Source organism: Aspergillus pseudonomiae (assembly GCF_009193645.1).
Source record: "Aspergillus pseudonomiae strain CBS 119388 unplaced genomic scaffold BDV37scaffold_99, whole genome shotgun sequence".
In the NCBI taxonomy this organism is placed as follows: domain Eukaryota; kingdom Fungi; phylum Ascomycota; class Eurotiomycetes; order Eurotiales; family Aspergillaceae; genus Aspergillus; species Aspergillus pseudonomiae.
Genome location: NW_022476091.1, coordinates 1 through 23,519, shown reverse-complemented (window position 1 = coordinate 23,519; position 23,519 = coordinate 1). Strand labels below are relative to the sequence as shown.

The 23,519-nt window shown below is 47.3% G+C and overlaps 7 protein-coding genes across 7 annotated transcripts; 3 read left to right on the top strand and 4 right to left on the bottom strand.

Moving 5' to 3' along the window:
• Positions 1-147: 147 nt before the first annotated feature.
• Positions 148-5,625, top strand: BDV37DRAFT_233649 (putative anucleate primary sterigmata (ApsB)). The gene is made up of 2 exons (XM_032080393.1): positions 148-2,623; positions 2,681-5,625. The coding sequence occupies exons 1-2, from the start codon at positions 530-532 to the stop codon at positions 5,531-5,533; spliced, it is 4,947 nt and encodes a 1,648-aa protein (XP_031936616.1). The 5' UTR covers positions 148-529; the 3' UTR covers positions 5,534-5,625.
• Positions 5,626-6,097: 472 nt separating this feature from the next.
• BDV37DRAFT_233417 (nicotinate-nucleotide diphosphorylase (carboxylating)) lies at positions 6,098-7,570 on the bottom strand. Its single transcript, XM_032080389.1, has 3 exons — positions 7,190-7,570; positions 7,047-7,102; positions 6,098-6,977 (listed from the first exon to the last, which is right to left on the bottom strand). Exons 1-3 carry the CDS (start codon positions 7,343-7,345, stop codon positions 6,251-6,253), a joined length of 939 nt encoding a protein of 312 aa, XP_031936615.1. The 5' UTR covers positions 7,346-7,570; the 3' UTR covers positions 6,098-6,250.
• On the top strand, positions 7,442-7,752 carry BDV37DRAFT_233429 (uncharacterized protein). Its single transcript, XM_032080390.1, has one exon. The coding sequence runs from the start codon at positions 7,537-7,539 to the stop codon at positions 7,705-7,707; it is 171 nt and encodes a 56-aa protein (XP_031936614.1). The 5' UTR covers positions 7,442-7,536; the 3' UTR covers positions 7,708-7,752.
• A 1,440-nt stretch (positions 7,753-9,192) lies between these two features.
• On the bottom strand, positions 9,193-10,769 carry BDV37DRAFT_233637 (aldose epimerase family protein). Its single transcript, XM_032080392.1, has 2 exons — positions 9,910-10,769; positions 9,193-9,818 (listed from the first exon to the last, which is right to left on the bottom strand). Exons 1-2 carry the CDS (start codon positions 10,395-10,397, stop codon positions 9,314-9,316), a joined length of 993 nt encoding a protein of 330 aa, XP_031936613.1. The 5' UTR covers positions 10,398-10,769; the 3' UTR covers positions 9,193-9,313.
• Positions 10,770-13,294: 2,525 nt separating this feature from the next.
• On the bottom strand, positions 13,295-15,079 carry BDV37DRAFT_233343 (Zn(II)2Cys6 transcription factor domain-containing protein). The gene is made up of 3 exons (XM_032080388.1): positions 14,343-15,079; positions 14,190-14,287; positions 13,295-14,107 (listed from the first exon to the last, which is right to left on the bottom strand). Exons 1-3 carry the CDS (start codon positions 14,448-14,450, stop codon positions 13,417-13,419), a joined length of 897 nt encoding a protein of 298 aa, XP_031936612.1. The 5' UTR covers positions 14,451-15,079; the 3' UTR covers positions 13,295-13,416.
• A 2,541-nt stretch (positions 15,080-17,620) lies between these two features.
• Positions 17,621-19,644, bottom strand: BDV37DRAFT_233242 (putative RAS small monomeric GTPase). Its single transcript, XM_032080387.1, has 6 exons — positions 19,603-19,644; positions 18,989-19,211; positions 18,784-18,832; positions 18,670-18,686; positions 18,153-18,587; positions 17,621-18,098 (listed from the first exon to the last, which is right to left on the bottom strand). Exons 2-6 carry the CDS (start codon positions 19,041-19,043, stop codon positions 17,782-17,784), a joined length of 873 nt encoding a protein of 290 aa, XP_031936611.1. The 5' UTR covers positions 19,044-19,211; positions 19,603-19,644; the 3' UTR covers positions 17,621-17,781.
• Positions 19,645-20,076: 432 nt separating this feature from the next.
• On the top strand, positions 20,077-23,515 carry lreA (GATA transcription factor LreA). The gene is made up of 4 exons (XM_032083265.1): positions 20,077-21,422; positions 21,502-21,596; positions 21,680-22,118; positions 22,172-23,515. The coding sequence occupies exons 1-4, from the start codon at positions 20,702-20,704 to the stop codon at positions 23,488-23,490; spliced, it is 2,574 nt and encodes an 857-aa protein (XP_031936610.1). The 5' UTR covers positions 20,077-20,701; the 3' UTR covers positions 23,491-23,515.
• Positions 23,516-23,519: the final 4 nt, after the last annotated feature.

Sequence of the window (23,519 nt, the reverse complement as noted above, 5' to 3'; positions counted from 1 at the left end):
TACTACGAGCGTCATTTGGTTTGGATCTTTTTGATGTGGATATATTTAGTATCACTAGTCCAAGTAGTGTGAATAACTATCCAGAATAGATATTTATATAATTTAATCATACACACCCTTTTTTTTGGGCTTTCTTCTGTATACGTACCGGTATTGGTGCAACAGCTCGAGAAAGGTACATCACCTGACTGATTGGTCGCGAATATGGAATTGGCTGGTTTCAGGTTTCAAGGTTACTGACCTGCTCCTGAATAAAATGTACTCTTCCGCCACAGTCGATTCATTTTCTTACCTTCTTTCTTTCTGAGCGAAGTCTTAGGTTATCGAGACAATCCCAAAGGGTAAAAGACGAAATAGACTTACTTCAAAGTTGCTGGGCCTGAAGCAAGACCGGCGGGAGTCTAAACTTGGTGATCACGCTAAGTCTCCCGAGTTAAGTGGGTCGGTGAAGCCGGACCTTCGCCATTAAGATTCAAGGGATTCAAGGTGGAAGTGGAGAAAACAAACACGGTGCCCAGACTCCGTCACCATGTCGACAGGGTCCGTCCAACTGCCATCTCCTTCATTCGAGATCCTCAATGCCATTGAAACTGCGCTCCCACCGCCGTCTTCCTCTCCCGTTAGAAGAAGCTTGGATACTGGAAACGAACTTTCGTCCCTGGAGGACGGGTTCTACGCGTCCGATATCATGGAGGAGGGGGACGCGCGGGGAGAACATCCCCTAACAAACTCGAATACAACCGGTGTAGATGATGGACCTTATTACAAACAGGACGGAACAACAGCCGACGCGAAACTAGATGACCGATCTACATCTGCTGTTGAGCAGCTAGATCTGGACGACTCGAATGCTTCCCTAAATCTACCTCCGCTACCCGATAATGATGACAGCAGTCTTTTACTCCTGTCTAGCGATGACGGTGATCACGAGCGCATGGTCAATCAGACTTTGATGGAGGAGAAAGAAATGCGAAGAAAGTTGATGGACATGGAGTCAAGCTTCTTGCCGGAACCCTCAACGATCCAAATTGCTCCAAGGAATCAGCACTCGAGTGCCGACGAAACTTATCTAGTTGGAGTCGATGAGTGCGCCCCGGAATCAAACAAACCAGATCATGCTCAATCGTCCTTTGTGGTACCGGATAGCTCAAGCTATGATATTACGTCAACCTATGATGGTGTTCCGATACCACAAACCCCCAGTTACAGGCCTGAGGAGGATATGAATGTGGACTCAGAGAGCACCCCTGCACCCTCCTCCGAATGGCAGGAGAATAGTGAGAAGGATCTGGAGGCGGTGCAGTCATCACCCGCTGCACAAGCGGCAGCTAGGACCGTGAATCGGAATCAACTTTCAACATCTGAGGGTAACCGCCAAATTGGCCAATTTTTCGAGGAGCCAGCGGATAGGCCTCCTGTGTCCGATTCGAATCAATCCCAACAGCCAGCTCGTCGGGACTTTCGCACGACTTCGCGGAGCCTTTCGCCCTCACAGGCAGGACTTCTCAGCGAAAATACCAACTATGAAGTGGAGGCCACCTCACGCACAAGCAGCCGTAGAGGGAATAGACCGAAATATTTGACCAGTCGCCAGTCAATCCATCGTCTCTCCTATTCCTCGGTGACAAGCAACAATACAGAAGTGACGAATAGTGATGCAACATTGGGCGCTGACTACGCGCTTCAGTCGGGAGGTGCAGTACCAGGTAACGCTGGCACTGTCCAACACGAGCAACGTAACAACCTGGCTAGATCAGTGAGCCTCGGAAGTATGGCTTCCGGTATATCTGGGTATAGTGATGAAAATCTCCTCGATAAGAGAAACCCCAGCAACACTACAGAAAGTGGCTTAGGTACCTTGAATGAGGAGGAAACGCCTTTGCAGTCACGCCCCGGATCATCCCAACAAAAGCACAGACATAACCAAGAGGAACCTATGGCTGAAGATACTACCGGACTAATGACACCCAAAGCGAAGGCGCAGGATAGCAGTTTCCCCACAGAAACGGCCATTGCAGAACGTGTCAAAGATGTCCAGGTACCAAGCACATTTGTGAAGCAATTTAGAGAAGACTATGCTGGCCGCGGATTATCACCGGACAAGCGTGCAGGTGCCACTCCAGCCTTTGCAAGGAGTGGCCGGTCCATGACCCTCAAAGAGCAAAGCAGCACCATTGATCGTCTCTCCAAAGAGAACTTTGACCTGAAGATGAGAATTCATTTTCTTAATGAAGCATTGAATCGCCGCTCTGAGGAAGGAATAAAGGAGATGATTTCGGAGAATGTTGAGCTAAAGTCAGATAAATTGAAACTTCAGAAAGATAGCCAAACTCTAAAAAGGAAAATCCGTGATTTAGAGAAGCAGCTCAAAGACCATCAGTCTGACAAGGAATCTATGGTGAATCACGACCCTGAAGGATCTGAAGACGACGGTCGTGAACCAGCACAGGAAGAAGAGATACTATTTCTCCGGGAGAGAGTGGAGGTTTACGAGCTCGAAATTGAGAGACTAAGGTCTGAAAGTATTGCCAGGGAAAGCGAGAAGAGGAAACTGGCAGAAATTCTGAAATCACTTAATGATGGAAGGCCAATGGGTTCGGATGTAGGAGCAAGGGAAGAGAGGGTGAGTGCAGGCCACCCCAAGTTTCCGGTTGCCTTTATACTGAACTGAATGCTCTAGGAGATGTGGAAAGATATGCTCGAAGCAGAGACGGCTGCTCGAGAGCAGGCAGAGGAGGAGAACAAAAGGCTACGAGATGATGCGCTACGCCTTAAGAGTGAAATGAGCTCGATAATAGTCTCCACAAGAGCAACGCAGCGTGACCGGGTAGAGTCCCTGAATTCGTACTCTGCTCTCTCCGATAGAGAGTTGAATCGCAATGCAAACCCTAGTAGTTCCTCTAGTTCAACTTTGGTAATGGAGTTAGAGCTCTTGAAACAAGAGAATGCGGAGCTGAGGAAAGAAGTGAGTGCTCAAACCTCGATGCTTACATCTCGAAATCGAGAAAAAGAACGTCTCTACCAAGAGATCGAGGAGCTGAAGCTTGGTCAGCGGCGCGACGGTGGCCGCTCTATTGCTGGGGACAGCATCTTTGATCGGTCCGCATCTCGAGCTCACGGTAGACCATCCTCTCGAGCGAGTGACGGAACTGGTCCATACCCAGGCGATGACGCGGAACGAGAAGATCTGGAGGTTCGGAACGGACAGTTACGTGATCAGGTGTCCGCGCTGAAACTTGATAATCAAGCTGTTCGGACGGAGTTGGAAGAGTATAAGAGAGAGTTGGAAGAGTACAAGAAAGAGTTGGAAACACTTGACAAAGCATATCAAGAACGTGGCAAAGAAGTTGAGGCTTTCGATAAGGCATATCAGGCTGACATGGATCAAGCGGAGGAAGAAATGCAAAAACTACAAGAAGATCTGCAGAACCTAGAGCAAGAACGTGACCGTGCACTACTGATGGCAGATGAACACAATGCGGCTTTCCAGGACTTGAGGGCTGAAGCCCAAGATGAGCTGGATGCCCTTGGCGAGGAGCTTGATCAGAAGACTGAAGAGTGCCAGCGATTAGGAGAAGAGTTGAAGATTCAAGATGAGAACCTCCGGGCGCTGCAGGCGGAGATGCGTTCAGCCAGCGAAGGCATCATTCGGCTTGAAGAAGACGCACAAAACAACATGCAACGTTACAAAGCTGTCCAACAAGAACTTGAGGACTGTAATCGAGAGATGGAGTCTCTTGAAAAAAGCCTCTTTGAAGCAAATACGAAGGTCCAGCGACTGACAGTTCAAATTGAATCGAGTCAGAACGAGATTGCATTCTTGCGAGAAGAACAAGATGGCGATAAGATCAGAATCGGTGATCTGGAGTCAGAATTGAAGACATACAATATGAGCCTTCAAAGCGAAAAGGACAAGGCCAGAGAACTTGAGGAGCGCCTGACAGAAGAGCGGCATCAACGAGAGGTTGTAGGAAGCAAGGAGAAGCAAGAAGTCCAGCGAATCGTCAACGAGTTGAATCGAGAAGCATCTGCTGCCAAGGAGGAGGCACGGAAACTCAAGAAGAGTCTATCAGCTCAAGAAATCGAGACTAATACTTGGAGGGAGCGACTCATGGATTTAGAGAACAATCTTCGAGAGACTTTGGGTGATCTGACTGGTAGTCGCTCTAGCTTGATTTCCAAAATCATGGAACTTCAAAAGAATCTTGAATCGACTGCTTGGGAACTCGAAAGTACCCGCTCTAAACTAGACGAGACTGAGTCGCTATTGCGAAATCGCGATGCGCTACTTGAGAGCCATGGGTTGGAGTCTCGGAAGTTAGCTGAGCTTCTCGAACGCGAGCGACATTCTCGTCGGGCCGATAAGCAATCGTTTGAACAGGCGCTTAAATCTCACCACCAAGCATCTCGGACCATCACCCAAAACAATTCACGCATCACAGAACTAGAAAATGCCCGCAGCCAGGATCGCAAGCGGTTTACTAATCTTGAGCAACAATTCAAGGATCAGCTAAATGAGCGGAACACAATGCTTCTTATGATCTGGAAACGTTTATCGGCGATGTGTGGACCGGACTGGGCCCACTCTAACAGCTTAATCAACGGCAACCTGCCAAGTCAAGAGGTCATAGGCAATATCCTGTTCTGGCCGGGCTTCAGCCGCAATCTTTTGCTTGCTGTGAAGACCCTGGAGAATGTGATCTCAGGCTTCAAGAATCGCATCAAGGGCGTTGAACGTGACCTTACCAAGCAATATCAGGCCGTCGAGCACACCTTGGGCTTACGGATCAAAAAGCTGGATCGTTTAGAAGAGTCAATGATGAACATGCGTGCTCAACAACACAAGCTGGGTCAATCTGGCCTGTCACCAGAGATTGCCAAGCTTCGAGGGGAGAATCGGCTGTTGAAAGCTGAGCTGAATCTGCTACAATCTCACTCGCGCAGCCGCGGGCCTGCCGGGATGGGGCCGAGCTCTCCACGCATGGAATCCAGGGCGGACGTTGATCCAGCTTCCTTGGTTCGTCATAATTCCATGGTTGAAAAGCCCGCCATCCCCCATAATTCTCGGGGGTTGACGCGGAGTTCAACCAGCGGTATACCTCAGCCATCCCATGTCTCTTCAACCACGACACTTGCCGACGGTGCTGGGGCCATGGTGCATAGCTCCCGCACAAGACGCGCCGTAGGCGACCAAGGGAATAATGAGAAATGGATTCAGCGCTTGCACGAACTGGAGAAAAGACTGAAGCAAGAAAGGGAGGCACGCCTACTAGATCGTAATGGGGCTCGCAAGCGACTTGAAGAGCGAGATGCTGAAAACCAAAGGCTTCGAGCCCAACTAGAGAGGGAGCGTGTGCGCAAAGACATGTCAACGGATTATTCTGTTGAGGACAACGCTGGTCAGGCTCGAGGGCAAAATCTAAGGATGATTCAAGGGGCTGATCATGGCTCCGGTGACGGATACGTTAATCACCGAGATGATGACCCGAGCTCGAGTGATGGAGAAGGGATATGTGTTGATATTGAGGTTTAGGGAAGTCCCCTTCTGGCCCCCTGCTAAACATTTCCCCCTTTATTCTTAAGTTATATTTTTCTTTCTTTTTGTTCATTGCTCTCGCCCGTTCTTATTGGAACCCATGCCTGTCCTGTTCTCAAGCTTGTTTTGCACCCCTTGTGACTTTTCTGTTTTACCCTGAGCAGGCCAATCCAGTTCACTTCATGTTGATCCAGGCCCTCTGTGTTCATTCTTGCATATACTATATACCCATCGCTTTCGGCTCTCATTTTCTTTTTTAACTTCTAATACCCTAGCCGATTCATGTTGCCCGCCACAGATGTTTCTGTTTTCATAGGAGTGATTCATTACTCGGTAGGGTAATAGACGGAGTTGGGTTATAAAGTGTTCTTCGTACTGGGTTTTGAGGATTGATAAGGTATACGCCATAGTCAGAGAAGTACTTCTAGTGCAAAATATGCCACATGGCCACCATGCCAATATGAGTGTAATTCAACCTACTCAACAATCATTGTGCCTTGCATAGTAGGGCGGATAGGTACAAGCATTGTGTCTGTGTGTATCGGGTATATTGTATCACATGGAAGGCTAGACCAACCGCCAGTGTTGGCTTTTGGTCAAGTGGGAACGTGCGGACAAAGTACATAAATACATGGTTTTATCTATTCACATCTACACATGGCGTCGTCAATCAGCTATTTTACTTACCGCGTGTCCAAACCTCAATCACGGTGTTCACCGCAGCGAAACCTTGAGAGAGAAGTCCACAATTCCGACACCCTGGTGAATCGAGCTAGTGGAAATAATGTCGACGTCCGAGCAGGCATACGAAGCAGCGTTGGACTCGTTCAACCCACCACTTACTTCAATGAGGAAGGATTGCTTCTTGCCGGCCCAATCTTGCTTAAGTTGCTTAGCTGCTTCGCGAACACCATCCGGAGTGAAATTATCCAACATGATCACATCCGCCCCGGCCTCAATAGCCGCATTCGCCTCCTCAACACTTCGGCATTCAACCTCTACCTTAGTCGCAAAGCCACCAGCCACCTTAGCTGCATGAACCGCCCGAGGTATCGCAGCCGCGACGGACTCGGTCGAAGCAGGACCCGCCCCATCCTTAGCCGCACTGTTATTTGCACAAGCCCAGACGTGGTTATCCTTCAGCATTGTCATCGAACTGAGGTCATGGCGGTGTGGATCGGCGCCTCCAACAAGGATTCCATACTTTTCAACGACGCGGAATCCAGGCGTGGTTTTACGGGTGCCAGCAAGTGTTCCACCCCATCCGTGGGCGCGGAGAGCAGCAACTAACGAGGCACTTTTGGTTGCGATACCGGAGCACCGGGCGAGGATATTGAGGGCGACACGTTCTCCGAGGAGGATCTTGCGGATGGGCCCGCGCACGGTGGCGCAATGTTTGATGGGTTCGATAGGCTCGCCTTCTTGGACGTGCCATTCCACGCTTTCCTGTCATTTAGATACTGATCGCATAGCACAGGCTCAGTCCCTGCGTCGTGTAGAATTGACTCACGTGCATCCTAACTGGGCGAAAACCTCATCGACGAAGGGAACGCCTGCCACGACTCCCTATGGACACGGGGATGGTTTAGCACGCAATGATAGGGGTTTCGCGAGATACATATCCCTCATGCATCCACAGAATGCGAGAGTTACCTTAGCTTTCCCCAACAACCTTGCCTCGCCGTCTGACTCCCCAACGACGAAACCGCCATAGTCAAAACTGGGACAGTCCTCTTCGAGCCAGGATGTAATCAGGCGTTTGTAGCTGCTAGGAAGCAAGTGACGGAAGTCCCCATAAGTAGAAGCCATTGTTTTGTGTACGTCTTCCTGAAAAGCGGATGTTTATTGAGATAGACTATGGATCTCTTAACGCAGGATGGGAATCTGATCAAGCATGAGGCGGAAGTTGGATAGTCGGATATCGAACCCCACGCGGGGCAGGCCATCGGGACGTTCCGGGGCAGTCACGTGGTGCGGGAGCCCTTTGAAGTCATTGCTGGATGTACTCCGGAGTAACTACATGGATGAATGGACATAACATACAAAGTATGTCCCTTCGCGTTACTTTCCCTGGGAGAGTAGAGAGTCGGTATGACCAGCTTCCATATCTGTCAAGCTTTTCTTTCCGTTCGATGTTCATTTCGTATATACCGTACAAATACAGTCTGTGATGATCGGGCACCGGTAAAACCTATCAGTTCTAGAATTCTTCGTATAATAATATACAAAGGCAGCTCCTTCCAAGAGCACAGCCATCTTTTTAGGAGACTCCATGCTGAGAACTATGTGGGGTCGCACTGCCCCCCAGCTGTAGGCAACAAGGATACTTGATCGAGGAGCATTGATCTTCTGATGAGATGATTGCTCCATTTTTCATTGGCATAAAGATAGATATTGCACAATGCACATAACATCGCATGGTGATGAATGGAGGATTAAGTTGATTAATGCTAATGTGTATTTTGTGCCCTCTCCATATATATATGTACATATCCATATATACTGTCCATACCCAACTTGTATAAATGCAATCCGAACAGAGTGCGGGGTAATAAACAACAACGCTAATATGCATAGATTCTATACATAATACTGTGTAAACCAGCCCCAATGCTTCCAAACTACTCCGTCCTCCTGAACCGATCAACTGCGCCCCGATCTTGTGATTAAACTTCAAAGCGATTAGCATCTCCTTTACTCGATTTGTGGTTGCGCCTGCTTCGTACTCGTTTCCGGCTTGGCGTCTCGGACCAGGGAAAGGAATTTCAAGGCAAAAAGACCTCCTTCGAGGCCCGCGGAGTTACGGATATGCCAAAATCTGGCCGTTGCAAAAATGCCCAAGCAATGCATGCTGATCCAGGAGAACCTTATACTGTACGGTATACGACCACTAAAAAAAACCTCATCGCTGCCAAGCTCTGTCGGTAAATTTGTTGTCCGTTCCGAGTCCGAAGCTCGAGCAAAAGTGGTCTCGTATCGTTACACGGCCAAAAACGGCATCCCCCAGATCCGTCGCTGGTACTGTGTACACTGTACGGCTGTACGGAGTACTCCGTACTGTGCTTGGTAATACCGATGGTTTCAATTGATTGATGTATGCCTGTAATGTACATACATACTGGAATACTACTAGTACAGTAGCGTTTTTCATCGCTGGTGATGGCTATTTGAGGCTAAGAATCCCTCTACTATCATCTGGACTATTGATTCTATCAAGAGCACCATGGCCTATAAAGTTCAGAAACTGCTCCATTCCCTAACGAACTACTATGAGATGATCAACAAACATAGCAGGCATACTCGAGGGGCGCTAGAACAATAGCTCTATTCCAGAAACTCTTGGCAGGCGAGCAATATTGGAAGGATGAGCGATTATCCCTGTTGCAGAACTAAACCAATCCAACGTGCTCGCGCAAATACACTGGCGAGGGATGACCGCTGACAAATGTTTGACATCAAGGGAAAATGAATTAGAGAAAAAAAAAATTTTAAAAAAAAAGAAAATTTTGCTGTTCCCACTCCCTTGGTGGAGCATTCTCTTGAATTAAGGCCGAGGCTTTTCCCACTTGGCGCTGACATCCCATATAACGTATCTATTGTACTGTGGAGCGTACGACTGCTGGAGCTTGATGATAAATGTATCGGAGACATTTATGGTGATAAGGGTAATCGGCACATCATGTGACAATCGGATGATTTTACAAACGCCGAATAGGCACAAAATCTCCTTCAATCGGTCCCACATCGGTGGCATGACATTCTTCTAGAACCAGCAATTCATTGCGGGTCTTTCCAAGTCTTATACACGATCTTGCTTCCATACTTGTCGCCCTTCTTCAAAACAACCATGTGCCGCCAATCCGGTTCGTTGATCGCATTGACAAAACGACTGGGTTCGATGCAGAAGCCGGAGAACGGGCCTCGACTCGGGTTGCCGTCAACCGCAGCTACATTGGTTCCTTGGCCGGTATAAAACTGAAACGCAGGCTCAGTGCTGTGTACCTGTAGATTGATACGCGACTCTGGGTGGTGGAACTCTGCGAGCAGCTGGAGCGGTCTCTCACGCGTGTCCAACGGGATCCCAGCGACATCTCGATCCATAACAAAGACATCATCAAACGCTTCCTTATTCGGCCCGATCGTGAATGGCTCAGTAACTTTACTGGGATGTACGTCGATCCTACCAAACGGGATGCCAGTATTATCGAGCGGCAGATAATGTTGAGTCAAGAGCTTAGCTGAGGTGCCGTCAAAGGTCTCGCCGCCGGTGAGGTTGAAATAACTATAGGAATATAGCTCGTTAGCAAAATGCTCCATCGTTCCTTTAGTCAACGGCATTTCACGTCTGTCCCAGGTCCCCATCTGGTACATACCTATGGTTGGTCACGTTGACAACCGTCTCGTTGCACTCATCACCCACCAATTCAACCTCATACTCGATCGAAAGCACTGAACGGTTGTCTTCTTTGCTTGCGGTATAGAAGACTTTGATCTCTACCGTGCCGGGGTATCCTCCGTCCAGATGGGGACTCGTATAGGTATAAAGCAAGGTGTCTTTGCCGTTTCGCTGCAGTAAAGTCGGTCCCTCAAAGTCCCGCCTGCCCCATCCACGGCTACCTCCATGCAACGCGTTAGGGTCATTGTTCTTCTCAAGTTCATATTCTTGGTTGTTGAGACTTTGAATCTTGGCATCCTTGATTCTGTTGGCTACGCGACCAATGGTCGCGCCAAACCAAGGGGTGTTATATCTCTCGTAGAGTTCCTTCTTAGTAAATCCCAGGACGATGTTTTGGCCATCCACGTTGAGCTCTTGGATGATTGCGCCCAAGGATGTGAATTTGACTGATGATTGATCGGCCATTTTCGGTGTATCAGTTGTCCTAAAGGTACCTATTGAAGACCACCTTGTACCCGTTAGGAGTTAATAGCAAATCGTGTGAGTTGATGGGCGCAACTGAATAGGACGGGGAGATTAATATAAACGAGGGGCATTACTCCGTACCCCGCAGAAAAGGGCCTTTAGGCTAATATCAAAAGCCCCTTTACAACGCCATAATGACCCGAGATGAATGCACTGGTATATTAACCGAGAGGGAATAATCCACCAATACCCATGTACTTGAATAGACCAGTTCAACATGGCAATTGGTACTGTTTCAATGGATTGCAGTGTTGCCCTCGTGTGCCTACAAGAAGTATCCCTCTTCCGGCCATACCAACGGAGAATCCGTCCTGTTGGATGTCGCCTTGAGGTAAGGTGTATTGTTTTAGGCCTTTAGAAGAAAACGCCTTTTGAGGCTCTGCCCTGCAGGTTTAAATAAACTCAATAGAGTACTCCACGATCTACTTGCCGTATCTAAGCGCATGACTGATGAGGTAGAATGGGTGGATGAGTGGTGTGGGTTGGACAGCGAACGGGTGGCATATTCGCATGGATGTACAGTACGTCCATACTGAGCACGTACATGTTGAACAGCCCTATGAAGTTCCTACGTTGTGGTAAGGGCGATATGCCTACCTTCCACATCAGTTACTAGACCACTACAAGAGACCACATGAGTCAGTACCCACGATCATGAAAGATCTCGAGGCGGAATATCTAGTAACATCGTTCGCGATCTTACGTGACAGATTTCAAGGCTGCGAATTGCGTAATCAACACTCAGGACCTAAAAATGATTATCCTTTCTCCCATCTCCCCTATTTTGTATGAACTTGGAGCACTTGCGAAAGAATGCGTTCTTCTAGAATGCCGCCATGGAATTTCATGTACCCCATAATTACCTTGCGCCCGTAACAATTCGAGTCGGAACGTAGACATACCGATCGAGCGGAAATATCGGTGTCCGCGGGCGCGGACGTCCCGATGCCGAGTGCTTGGGTTTTGTGTCAGGGAGAAGATTCCGTTTCATGGTAACGGAGGAGTTCTTCACAATGGTCCTTACCCAATGCGTCGGGTATATACGATCCTGTGCCTAAGTCACCCGATCTCCGTCGTTTGTGGAGAACACTGATCTCACGAATATCAACTCTCGAAAAGTCCTAAGGTCACCAACCTGAGGTAGTAGCGCCAGTAGGTATGTACGTACTGTACATACCATCATACATACTCTGTACATTTGTGGTCGCAATACGAATGTCCAATGCTGCAAGAAGCTTTGCGCTTTGTAAAAATTTCTCATCACTGATTCAGACACCGAGACCCCGGCATTTGGCGTTTACGAAGGGAGCGATCATCGTATTGGATGTCGAATCATTGAGCTGGCAGAAGCTTCCGTTGCTTATGCCGGCGATTGGTTGCTTACAGAAGAAGTCAAACTGGAAGCCAAACTTTTGACTCATTTCAAAGCAAGCCGTAAGGCTTATTAATCGTCCTCATCTCGAGGATGACACTAGCATTACTCTATCGTGACGCGGGTAAAGAAGGGGATTGGGTTAGCCATGTCAACCTTATCTGAGTCGGTCTCGAGGATAATACGTGATAATTATTACAGCAAGGACGAGACAAGCAAGAAACCTCAAAAAAGAGAGAGGGAAAACCTTAAGCAAGCGGCCAGAATCAATTCCACCGCAAGACGGAGGGAACAGCAAGGTTTAGCTCGGCCCATATGAGGCAGCGATTCGGAAAGTTCGAAAATACTCCGTATGTACTAAAAGAGGGCGAAAAAGGATGAATTAAAAAAAAAAAAAATTAATAATTGTGCAGGATGGAATTAAGGGAGCGGTGGTCAGCAATCGGCTCGGTCGTTCGGATTTTGACAGTTACGGAATTATCTCAAAAGCGGAATTATCATTATTATTCCTTTCCCTTTTTTTTTTTTTTTCTTTTTTGTCTTTTTCCCTTCCACAAGCTCGGCTGGCCTGGACCGGTACCGTGCCAGAGGGTCCACGAGTGGGGCTGTGACCTTCTCATTCTTGACAACTCTTCGAAGGTCGTAGTACTACTGGAAGAAGTAACAGTAAAGTGAAATACGATACACTACCTGGTTGCTCTGTGACCATTGTAGACTTTCGTGGGGTTTTTCCCCCTTGGCCCTAATCCTTAACAATAAGACTAGGTCAAGTCATAGTATCATCGTCTTGAAAACTTCCTGCACTATCATGCAACTCCAGAAGCTGTTTCGATGGAGGAACATACTAGGTTAGTATGTATGTACATACTACAGACGGTGGTACCAGAAGCTTTGGGGCGTCATCAAGTACCTAATGCACAGGGCGGGGCGGAGATAAGAATCGGAGATGAATCATCGATGTCCCTCCGTTGCCGATTAGTCATCCACTCTCGACGTCACTCCGCCGGTGCCTGGCCTGTATGAGATACTCGACCCAATTCTCTTTGAAACCCTGGCAGATATACGGAGTATGTGAAGATAATTCGACAATCATATTAGCCGAACTGCACGGTTCATGGTTCTATATCATGATATGTAAGGCATCCCAGACCGGACGCCGGAATAGTCGACCGTTCACAAGACTAAAGTGGTAACCAGCCCTCGATACAGACATGAAAGAATAATAACAATAATAATGGGAAGAATAATCTTCTCCGTAGCCCTGTAAACCCAGCTAATGTTTTGCCTCCCAACTCCAGAGCACCAAAGGGGCGTTTGCGTCGAATCGCATTCGAGTGTCGCATTCACGATGTGACACTAGTAGCCCGGGAACGAATAAAGACTGTACAGTGTGATGGACCCTTCAAACCCTATCGTAAAGAGATCCACCGCCCAGAAAAATTATCAGGCAAGTAACCACAGTATTAGTAAATCGAAGAAAAACATGTGTAATGTACATGCGTCACGTCATAGGCGTATGCAAGTAGCGTCGAGGCAGAAGAAAAGCCATGCTTCGCTAGCATGTTACTCTCCGTCGATATGTGCGGCTCAGCTAGACGTTATTTCCGGTGGATTCGCATTCAAGAATTGACTAATATCTTCGTAGTCATTCTTTGCATCCATGTACGATATGCAATTCATAGGAATTTGGCGATTGAACATCGGAGAAGAGACTGGGTCATCGAATGACAGGTTATTGTAATCGGCAGTCGCCATCAGGTCCATGTCGTCGAAACTCCCTAAGCTGCTCGGCCATTGTTGCGGATCTTGTAACGCGAGAGGGTTGACCACGTCCCCGTGCATAGCCATCGGCGGGATGAAGCTAGGCGTATTGGGCACAATTTGAGGTTCCGTCTTGATTGTAGGTCCTTGCCGCAAAGGAGGGCTGAACGTAGGCGGAGTAAGTGGTTGTCGCGTAAAAGCGTCTGGGAAACGGGTGGGAAGAACGGGTGATTGTGCACTTTCTGAACTGCCGTCTGACGAGTCCTGGCGCTGCATATGCCCTGCGTTCTGCTTCCATAGGTCTTGCTGCATAGAGTCGGTGTTCTCCTCAAAACGCTCGCCCTTGCTCTGGTCCAAAGCGCCCAATCGGGTGAGCAGATCGTGAGTGAGAGGGTGGCCGTTGGCTTCGCATTTCAACGGTTCCCCAGGCCACCCTTCGCCTTCGCTGGTGCGTCGATATAGTTCTTGAAGCCCATAGACTAGCCACGCTTGTTGTTGCTCAAGCATCTCAACATATCTACACCCGAGTAGGATATGTTAGCGATCAAGTCCTGCGGAGAAACCACACGTAAAATTATCAATGCCAGGTGCAAGCTCACCCCTTCGGGTACACTTTATCGTGAGCCTTCTTCCTCTCGCCAAAGACACAAATGGCATTGTCTGTCCTACAGCGACCACATGGGTTGCCTCCATCACACTGCACCGGTCAGTGCATCAGAGCGTGCTGATGCTTGGGCCTCGAACTTGCTTACCTTGGATTTCTTCAGCCTGCACCGATCGCATGCCTTACATACCCTCTTGCGAACATTGCTGTCCGAATGAGAGTGTTCTGATGTAGGTGATGATTGGCGTGCTGTCATTGTGTAGTACAGCTGTATAGATATGGGCGGGAATGGGAAAAAGTAACAAGTAGGAGACAGAGAGGAGACCAGAGGAATCGAGATGATAAAAATCAGAATAACAATAGCAATAATAAGAAAATAAAAAGGGTAATTTGTAAGGAGTAAAAGTAGAATAGGTATAATCTTAAGACTACTGGAAATTAGAAGCCGGGTTGGTACGTGAGATTCTTCCAGTGATTGTTCATTCGTGTTCTGGGGTGCTGCAATAGTAGTAGTTCAAGGGATCGACAATGCGTTAAAGTTGGTCGATGATATAACGATGTCGGGGAGAAGGAGACTGAAGGTTTGCAAAGGCCAACGGGTGGACAAGATCAAGGACCAATGCGAGACGTCAGTCGCATGGGAAGACGAGGTAATGAGTAATGGCCAGAATGGTTGCACCCAAGAAGTGGAACGGCGAAGGTTGCAGTGACTATGGGAAGGTACGTGAGAGTTATATGGTAGCCGCTGATATAAGACAGTCCAGAAACCAAAGGAAGTATGGGTTCTGGAGGGTTTGAACTTGCTTTTTAACTAATCTGTAGTCCGGAGTAGATTGATGGATGATGATGGCTATGAGCGATGGGTAATATTACTGGGTGATTACTCAGGTTTTTTTTCATTTATGAATTTTTTTTTTTTTTAAATTCCTTATTTACTTGTAATGGATCTAGTTCTTACTTCTAATTAATATTATTAAAGCCTGACGAAGGAATGTACTATGTACTCCGTCTTATTGACGCACTCCAGGCAGAGCAAAGTATGGGATGGCTGGGCGATCATTGGTCTCGTCCTAGTTCAGTAGGTTATGCGGTGGAGCTTCTGTAATTTACGGTACTGTTCATACCGGACCTCCCACGGTTGCTTTGTGAACTAGATTTTATATGGGGATGTTCGACCCTGCAGTAGCCTTTTCTTTTTAACAACAGCAACAACACATTCCCAAAGAGGCAGAACAACATCTTTGAACACATTGAGAAACACCGCTTTCTGTATTATAAATACTGAGTGATCTCGAATATATTACCTGTCGTACTACCAGTACCCAGTATATTACTGGAGGAACAGTTGACTAAATCAGATACAATTTACCATACCTACGGAGCGCGGAAGTGCGGGTAAAGCGGGAGGACTTGTACTCGGGGTCGGAGGCCTTGGCTCGGACCTCGGAGGTGCCATCTTCCCTAGCTCCATCATCATGTTTTGAATTTCCTAAATCAGCAATAACCCTCGTTTTGGTCAAGTGTTGATTACATCAACAGAGAAGAAAATTTTTTCTTTTTTCTTTATATCCTCTTCTGCTCCAAAAATGCCAAGGTTCAGTTCTTGAAAGTCAGGATTGCTATTCTTAACCAGACTCCGTATATCCGAGTAGCATTGGATCTCCATTCTCCGTCGAGCTTCGATAGTTTGTAGCAGACCTTAATTGTTAGAACCTGTTGGAGCAGGTTAGGGTCCTTCAGGGATTGGTGACATTCTGACGATTGTCTTCCAGATTTTCCACCTCCTGATTTCACCGGGATACACACCTCATACGGAGATACAGTGGTATCCTTACAATACCATACATATACCCCTCGAGAGTACTGTACTTTGTACTACTGGTTACTATGACCTCCGCCCTGTGCATTAAACGGCATTACGGCACAACTGGAGGAGTTTCTCTTTGATCACCGTTTCCACCTTCTCTCGGCAAACGCATGCCGAATAAGTCAAACCGGAGGATTTGGTCATTTTGGTCTTAGAGTGTACGGAGTACTACTTGGAACCCATGCATCGAATGTTCTCTCTTCGGCCATTTAGTGCCCGTCTCTGATCACGAGCCCAACCCTGGAAACTCGGATGATTCTCCTAAAAGCTTAACACAAGACGGGCCCCCAAACGATCATTGCCACTTGTCGCACACTGCATAGATAGCTCCATCGGTAGAAATTGTTGGTCTAACACAGGTCATAGTGCCCACCAGAGGTTGAATGAGGTATTTTCCATTTCTGTTTGATTTCAGGATCTTTTGGGGGTTTCTTTTTTGTTTTGTTTTTAAAATAATAATAATAACAACAATGAAACAAAACAAAACAATCCAAAAAAAAAAAAAAAAAATTGTATCACTATTTAAAATCGTAATTTTCTTTTCTTCCTTTAATATTTTTAACCCTATTCATTAACTAGTGATCCCACTATGCTATCCACTTAGATCAAGTATAGAAAGAACATGCTAACGGATCGTGGTGCCGTATCTCTATTTACTAGTTGTTCCACTAATAGTCAATGACGTTAGCACACGAGGTGAGAATCCATGAACATAGAAATTTAGAGATGATGATCCGCAGACTCATCCTTTCCGTGTCATCTTGACCAAAGTGTCAACTAGACCGAAAAAAGAAGAGCAAAAAGAGAGGAATTAATAAACTACAAGAATATGTATAAAAAATATAAATATAAAATATAAATAAAATAAAACAAAGGAGGGGGTTTACAAGATTGAAAATAGTTCTCTTTCAAGAGATAATTATGTCAGTATCACGTTATGTCAATCGCCGTTTTCTCGGCGATCGGCCTCGAAGAAAACCTTCGACCTTCAGATTTGACTTCATCCTTGCGCCATTGTTTTGATCCTATCAAAGATAAGCTTTGGCCTTACGATCAATGACCCAAGGACTTTGGAAGGAGACACCTGGTTCGTTGGTTCATGTTGCATTGAGCCCAAGTTCATAGGTTTACCTTGGCTCGAGACAATCAGGCTCCATTTGGTCTATATATCGAATCTTAATGGAGCAATCTACAGTAGCCCAGTAACGATGGCATGTTGGCGTCATTCGGCGGTCTTCTTCAAGTGGCTCACCACTTGACCGAATGGCTCCTCCTGTCGCTCATCAGAATCTGTTCTCTCCTGAGATGCCCACGAGTATGTTAAGGTTGTGAATAGGCGGTATTGTTCCTTGGTTTTCTGTCTGCCAAGTTGAAGTTCGCATGACCCCAGCGTGGTCATTCCTAAACGTTGCTCCCCGCATCCGTTTTAATCAATATCTTGTTACCCTTGTCCAAGAAGCTTCAGCTAGGTAGATGAATAAGGAATAAGGAGATATCGAAGGAAGCAAAATGGAGGAGAAAAAAAAGTATATACATTTTGAAAGCTGTACAGGACTGTGCCAGAAGCAGTAAATTAACAATGTGGCAAGCTGACGAAGATGAAGGGGTATATGAAGATAGAAGAACATGTGCAAAGAAAGTACACACACACAGTAATAATAAGCGAAAAGGACAGGAACAAGAACGGGGATAGGCTCTTGTACTAACGCATTCTGTGAGCTCACCAGCAACTCAAACGCCTCCACAGGCGCGGCGTGGCGGATTTTGATGATGCCCCGTGTGCCGATACGGAGTTCCTGTTCTCATTTGTTTGTTGCTGGCTTTGTCTTGATCGTTCCTTTCCACGGAATATTCCACAGCAGAAAGATCGAAGATGTGAGCCTTCCTTGTTGGACGACTTCAAAGCAGCGCCTTTATTTTGGCCGGCAGCGGCAGAACTTTTCACAGGTGAAGAAGCTGAAGTTTGTGGTAAATGGGTGGCCTGAGTGTCTTTCTGGTAATGCTGTTGACGAGCCTCCACCACACGACGCACTAAAACTATAAGAATGTTAAACCCTGCACAGGAATATTTTAGGAAGGGGTGAAGTATACGGGCAAAAGTTTCCTCGATATTCACCATCTCTCTTGCACTTGTTTCCATGAAACCACAGCCATGTTTCCGAGCATATTCCAGACCTTCTTTGGCTCCCACAGCCCGTCCTTCTTTAAGATCGCACTTGTTTCCTGCGATAATCTTGACAGGGGGAGGCATCCCCACTTCTAAGCCCTGTGCGCTATCTCCCAATTCCTTCAGCAAACGCTGGTTGTCTTCTACCCGTTGTTCAGCCTCGATATCGATCATCTCCATGAAATAATCCAGCGCGTTCAAACTAGAAGCATTGGTGATGTCGTAGACGAGAAGGAAAGCGTCTGATTTTAGGTTAGATGCCGCCCACAGTCCGCGATATTCTTCTTGGCCGGCGGTATCGGTAATCGCTAAAAAGTAAGGGACGCCATCGACGGTCCGTGTCACCGAATATGAATCTTCTACAGTTTCCAACGAACGAGTTCGATGTTAGAAGGGCCATATTGTCGAATCAAGAATGGGCGGATAAGGGTGGTGGATTACCGATAGTAGGATCGTACCTAGACATGTTTGCACGAGATCAGTCCGGTTGATCAAGGCACTCATTGGTTGTACTAAACTGTCCGATATAGGAAGGTCGACCAAGCAGAGACTTACTCGTGAATCCATTGGCTGCGTACTAATCGAAGGGTGATGGACGACTTTCCTATGTAGCGTACTAGATCAGTCTAGGCTTCATGGCGCAAGACGACAAACAATATTGAACGTATCCCGGTCGCGAGTATGTGGCGGATTTCAAGCTCCGGTGCGGAGAGTTTCAGAAGGCAAGAAAATGGAAGTGTCATAAGATTGCACAACATACCACATCCGCCATCTCCACATATAGTGATGGTGATTTTGTTTGGCGCGTCCGCCATCTCTCGGGTTGCGATAGTGGGTCAATCTGCGCGGCGAGTGGTATTGACCAAGAGAAGGTGTAAAACAATAAGCGCAATCGGTCAAAGGAGGTTGAGATGTTGGCAAAGAGGAGTTTTTTTGAAAAAAGGTGTGAGACAGGTTATTGAAAGATTCGTCCGGTCTCAAAGCTGATATTGTTTCTCGGTTAGGAGAGGGGCATTGGGAGTAAAAGAAAGTAAAGAAAAAGCGAGAGAGCGAGAGAGAAAGGGGGGGGGGAGCAAATGAGCTGTGTCGATCCAACTGAAAGGACCCAAAATGAGCGGTTGAACTAATTCTAAACGAATGACAACATCAATAATGATGAACTTGGAGAATATGATGTACACACGAAAAGCAAGAGAGACGAAGGGAATGTACTCAGTTCAAGTGCACGATGGTTCAAGGGGCAAGAGTGAAGGTGGGCTATAGTTTATTAATAAAGTTTGATATCAATGCAATGCCAGTATAGTGTACACGTTAGTGGAATTAGGTTCAACGTAGAATAAGTAGTCGCACATCAAGAAAGTATGAGACAAGTACCTGGATAGTTGATATCCACAAAATACACTGGGAGGATTTACATTGTGACAACTGATTTTCCTAAAGGAGCCAATAATGATGCTGAAATCGAGACCGTTGTGAACTGTCGTCCCAGGTGACTATAACATGCCCTGAGTGGATTGATGTTTTAACAGGTGGTACCCAGCCATTGGTACGAGTACAACATAATTTTAATTGATTTTGAGTTAACAGAGCAGAAGAATCGAACACTCCGATTTACTTCTACCAGGTCTCACCTGAAAGATATTCTGAAAATCCTCCCGATCACGTGAGCTGGCCTTGTACCTACCCTTCCTGTGCATGTCCTTGTCGTATTGATTTTTCTTCTTTTATCTATATCCATGTATATGTATATATATATCAGAGGAAACTGTTCAACTCTCTCAATAAATATCCTTCTGTTTATTTTGACCTTCCTTTTTTTCCCCCACTCACACAGTCTCCTCTCATTCTCTTCCTCCATCTTCCCAAGTGATTCATCACAAAAGGCTGCTGGGGCGGTCTTAGATCTTTTAATTATTTATATATATATATTATGGAATTTTATTAGTTTTTGACACATCACTTTTGTTGCTGGCTCAACAAGCCCCTCCTATTGGTAAGATCCCGCTTGCTACGGCCCGCACTTGCATGTCGACATGGACGTAGGCAAAACCGTCCCTGTCAACAGTCGTCGTATATGATTAATTTCACTTCCTATTGCCATTCCTGGGCCTTTAGCTTCTGACATAGGTCATTACCTGATGCCAAATCAATCCTTTAGGTCTCTCGTTGCTTTTGCCGTCACCCCCTGTTAGTGTAATATATCATCATTAAATTGTCTCATATTAAACCTGCGAAATCCGTTCGGACTCATTCCATCTTTCAATCTTCTTCCTCTCCCTCTTCTCTAAACTCTGACACTGGTGCTTGCTCATCGGGATTCTTAATTATCTGGGCTCTATATGGACGTCTGAGTGCGTGCGCTGGTCTTCATCTCTTATCGCATCGACCAGCCTGTGTCGATGCGCTGCGCTCATTGGCTTAAACTGTCGAATCGAATCGATCGAGCACTGTCTTCAAGGATATTAGCCACAGCATGGAAGGGTTTAGTGACGGCTACTATGATGCGCAGTATACAGTACCTGCGTCCGACCATCGAGTTGATTATCCTCCATCATCTAGTGATCACTATGCTCAGGCGATGATGCCCTTCACAGCGCCGGACCAGATGCACGCAGCTAGTTTTGCCTATCAACCACAGATACCAGATCTAGTTGCTGATAGTGCGTCGTTCGTCTTCCCGTCGCACACGGCTGGGCTGTCCCTGAATCTACCGGAGCATCCCATGCCCACTGAGAACATCGGGCACCGAACATCTAATGCTATGTTCCTATACGATCCACTTTCTGCACTTGGGGGTTCAGCAGCCACGGCTATAAATACAGGCGACCCGTTTGCTTACAATGCCTTCCAAGCCCCGTTCCCAACCATGCCGCTAGAAAACTTCCAGGGACAGCAGTCCCTAACTTTCCACAACACTTGCCTACCATCGCAGCCCATGAATCTGAATCCCTCGGTGGCTTATTCTACTATGCAGACACACGGACCCGTTTTGAATACATATCAGGCACCACCCAGCCATGCAGAACTGACCACTCCTGCACAGCCAACGGGAACGCTTAAAGAACAACCCTCTACTAATTTCCCCCAGCCCGCAGGGCAGACATCGCAACGTAGGCGAAATCGAGGGTTTCAGTCGTCGGGTCCCGCGTCCTCTCATCGCTTCATTCAACCTAAAAGGCCACCCCCAGCGAAGGGTAGGTTTACTCCTACGCAAATGGGTTCCTTATGTCTGCATACGTTGAAATATCACTAATGCGGGATAATGTCTGAAAGTTCCTTTACCACCTCATCCCAAGTCGGCAGCTGATGAGACGTCACAATATGCCAGCATCTATTCAAGTAGCGGCTTCGATATAATGGGCGTCTTGGTAGGTTTTACCACTTGAATCCTGAAGCCAAGCGTCATAGAATGTTGGAGCGTCTGACTTTCACCCCTTGGTCTTCTTTGTAGGCCGAAGTAGTGTCGAGACCAAATCCTAAAATCAATATCGGCGCGGTTGATTTGTCGTGCGCGTTTGTACTCTGCGATATAACTAAAAATGATCACCCGATCATCTATGTCTCTGAAGCATTTGAACGACTTACCGGCTATACAGAACAGGAAATCGTGGGCCAAAACTGCCGGTTTCTTCAAGGGCCAGAGGGCGTTGTCCAAAAAGGCATGAAACGAACATTTGTCGATGACCAAACCACCTCGCGTTTGCGGTCCACAATCGAGGACCGAACGGAGATTCAGGCCAGTCTCATCAACTACCGGAAGGGTGGACAGCCATTTATGAACCTGATATCAATGATTCCCATTCGCTGGAACTCCCAGGAATATCGCTTCTACGTGGGGTTCCAGGTTGATCTTGTTGAGACACCCGACGCCGTCACGAGGAGAAATCCGAGTAGGATCCAAACCTGATGGTGTCCAACATATCAAACTGACCAAGTTATACAGATGGTACTTATACGATCAACTACCAACGGAACCGGCTGCCAAATTATGTCGTACCGCCTCCTGATATATATCGATCGCACCCTGATCTAGTCACTTGGTTCAGGACCGACCAGGTGTCAACCATCCTAAAGAGTCTCGATAATTCAACGTTGACCTATAGAAGCTACCTGGATCGCATACTAGTTGAGAACACAGATGACTTAATACATGCTTTATCGCTCGAAGGCGAATTTCTCTACCTGTCCCCGTCTTGCCGAAAAGTACTGGAATACGAGCCGATTGAACTTGTGGGCAAGACGCTGTCGACGGTCTGCCATCCTAGTGATATTGGTCCAGTCATCCGCGACCTACGGGCCTGCACCACCACTGAGCCGGTTAGTGTCGTGTTTAGAATACGGAGGAAACGCAGCGGATATATTTGGTTTGAGAGTCATGGTTCGTGGCGCATGGGAGAACGGGGGCGACAGTTCATGGTCCTTGTCGGACGGCCTCGTCTCGTGTACTGTCTCGACCATATTACGAGCATAGGACAAGGTAGCTTGGCTGAAACTGATGTGTGGGTCAAGTTGTCAAAGTCCGGGATTGTTCTGTTCATGACCTCTAAGGCGCGCCCGGTGCTGGGCCGTATGCCTGATGAGCTGATTGGCAAAAGTTTGCAAGATCTGATGGATTCGCGGGTGGAGGTACAGAAGGCTCTGAGAGTGGCTCGTACGGGCCAACGGGCCACTTTCAGCCATAAAATCCGTCACAAGAAGGGCCATATGCTGCCCGCGCAGACCACCCTACACCCGGGAGATACCAAGGAAGGCATTAGACCCTCGTTCCTTGTGGCCCAGATTAGTTTCCCAAAATCCCCGCAGGGAGGCAATGATGAGTCGAATTCAGCGCCCCCGCCGAACAGAAACTTGCGTGATTTGAATATTCATCGGCAATCAGCTTCAGGTGTTTCTGGCATAGCAGGACAAAACCTATTGGCTTCCAGTAAACAAGCCAACCCCCAGATTCAAGAGCTTCCATTTTTCACAGAGCTGGTGCCAACAAGGGGTTCAAGCTGGCAGGTTGAGCTTCGGGAATTGGAAAAACAGAACCGAACGCTGTCCGATGAGCTGCAGAAATTGCTTACGCGCAGAAAGAAGCGAAAGCGCAAGCAGAGCGCCGCATCGGTAGAGAAAAGTTGTGCCATGTGTCAGACCAAAAAAACACCCGAGTGGCGCCGTGGGCCTAGTGGGGAGCGTGACCTTTGCAACAGTTGCGGATTGCGCTGGGCTAAGCAAGTCCGTAACGCAGCACAGGTGGCAGGAAGGCCCAATGCGTACTGAATGAAAAAGAAAGGGAAAGAAAAGAAAAA

Bases quoted from the DNA above. Each gene is read 5' to 3' on its own strand.
- BDV37DRAFT_233417 (XM_032080389.1), bottom strand. From the start codon at position 7,345: ATGGCTTCTACTTATGGGGACTTCCGTCACTTGCTTCCTAGCAGCTAC. The intron at 7,103-7,189 runs GTAACTCTCGCA...CCGTGTCCATAG, and splicing joins GGTTGTTGGGGAAAGCTAAG to GGAGTCGTGGCAGGCGTTCC. The intron at 6,978-7,046 runs GTGAGTCAATTC...ATGACAGGAAAG, and splicing joins TTCGCCCAGTTAGGATGCAC to CGTGGAATGGCACGTCCAAG.
- BDV37DRAFT_233343 (XM_032080388.1), bottom strand. From the start codon at position 14,450: ATGACAGCACGCCAATCATCACCTACATCAGAACACTCTCATTCGGAC. The intron at 14,288-14,342 runs GTAAGCAAGTTC...TGACCGGTGCAG, and splicing joins GCAGGCTGAAGAAATCCAAG to TGTGATGGAGGCAACCCATG. The intron at 14,108-14,189 runs GTGAGCTTGCAC...ACTCGGGTGTAG, and splicing joins GATAAAGTGTACCCGAAGGG to ATATGTTGAGATGCTTGAGC.
- BDV37DRAFT_233242 (XM_032080387.1), bottom strand. From the start codon at position 19,043: ATGGCGGACGCGCCAAACAAAATCACCATCACTATATGTGGAGATGGC. The intron at 18,833-18,988 runs GTATGTTGTGCA...TACGCTACATAG, and splicing joins ATGTGGAGATGGCGGATGTG to GAAAGTCGTCCATCACCCTT. The intron at 18,099-18,152 runs GTATACTTCACC...ACATTCTTATAG, and splicing joins TATCGAGGAAACTTTTGCCC to TTTTAGTGCGTCGTGTGGTG.
- lreA (XM_032083265.1), top strand. From the start codon at position 20,702: ATGGAAGGGTTTAGTGACGGCTACTATGATGCGCAGTATACAGTACCT. The intron at 21,597-21,679 runs GTAGGTTTTACC...TCTTCTTTGTAG, and splicing joins TCGATATAATGGGCGTCTTG to GCCGAAGTAGTGTCGAGACC. The intron at 22,119-22,171 runs GTAGGATCCAAA...CAAGTTATACAG, and splicing joins CGTCACGAGGAGAAATCCGA to ATGGTACTTATACGATCAAC.
- BDV37DRAFT_233637 (XM_032080392.1), bottom strand. From the start codon at position 10,397: ATGGCCGATCAATCATCAGTCAAATTCACATCCTTGGGCGCAATCATC. The intron at 9,819-9,909 runs GTATGTACCAGA...ATATTCCTATAG, and splicing joins GTCAACGTGACCAACCATAG to TTATTTCAACCTCACCGGCG.
- BDV37DRAFT_233429 (XM_032080390.1), top strand. From the start codon at position 7,537: ATGTACTCCGGAGTAACTACATGGATGAATGGACATAACATACAAAGT.
- BDV37DRAFT_233649 (XM_032080393.1), top strand. From the start codon at position 530: ATGTCGACAGGGTCCGTCCAACTGCCATCTCCTTCATTCGAGATCCTC. The intron at 2,624-2,680 runs GTGAGTGCAGGC...TGAATGCTCTAG, and splicing joins TAGGAGCAAGGGAAGAGAGG to GAGATGTGGAAAGATATGCT.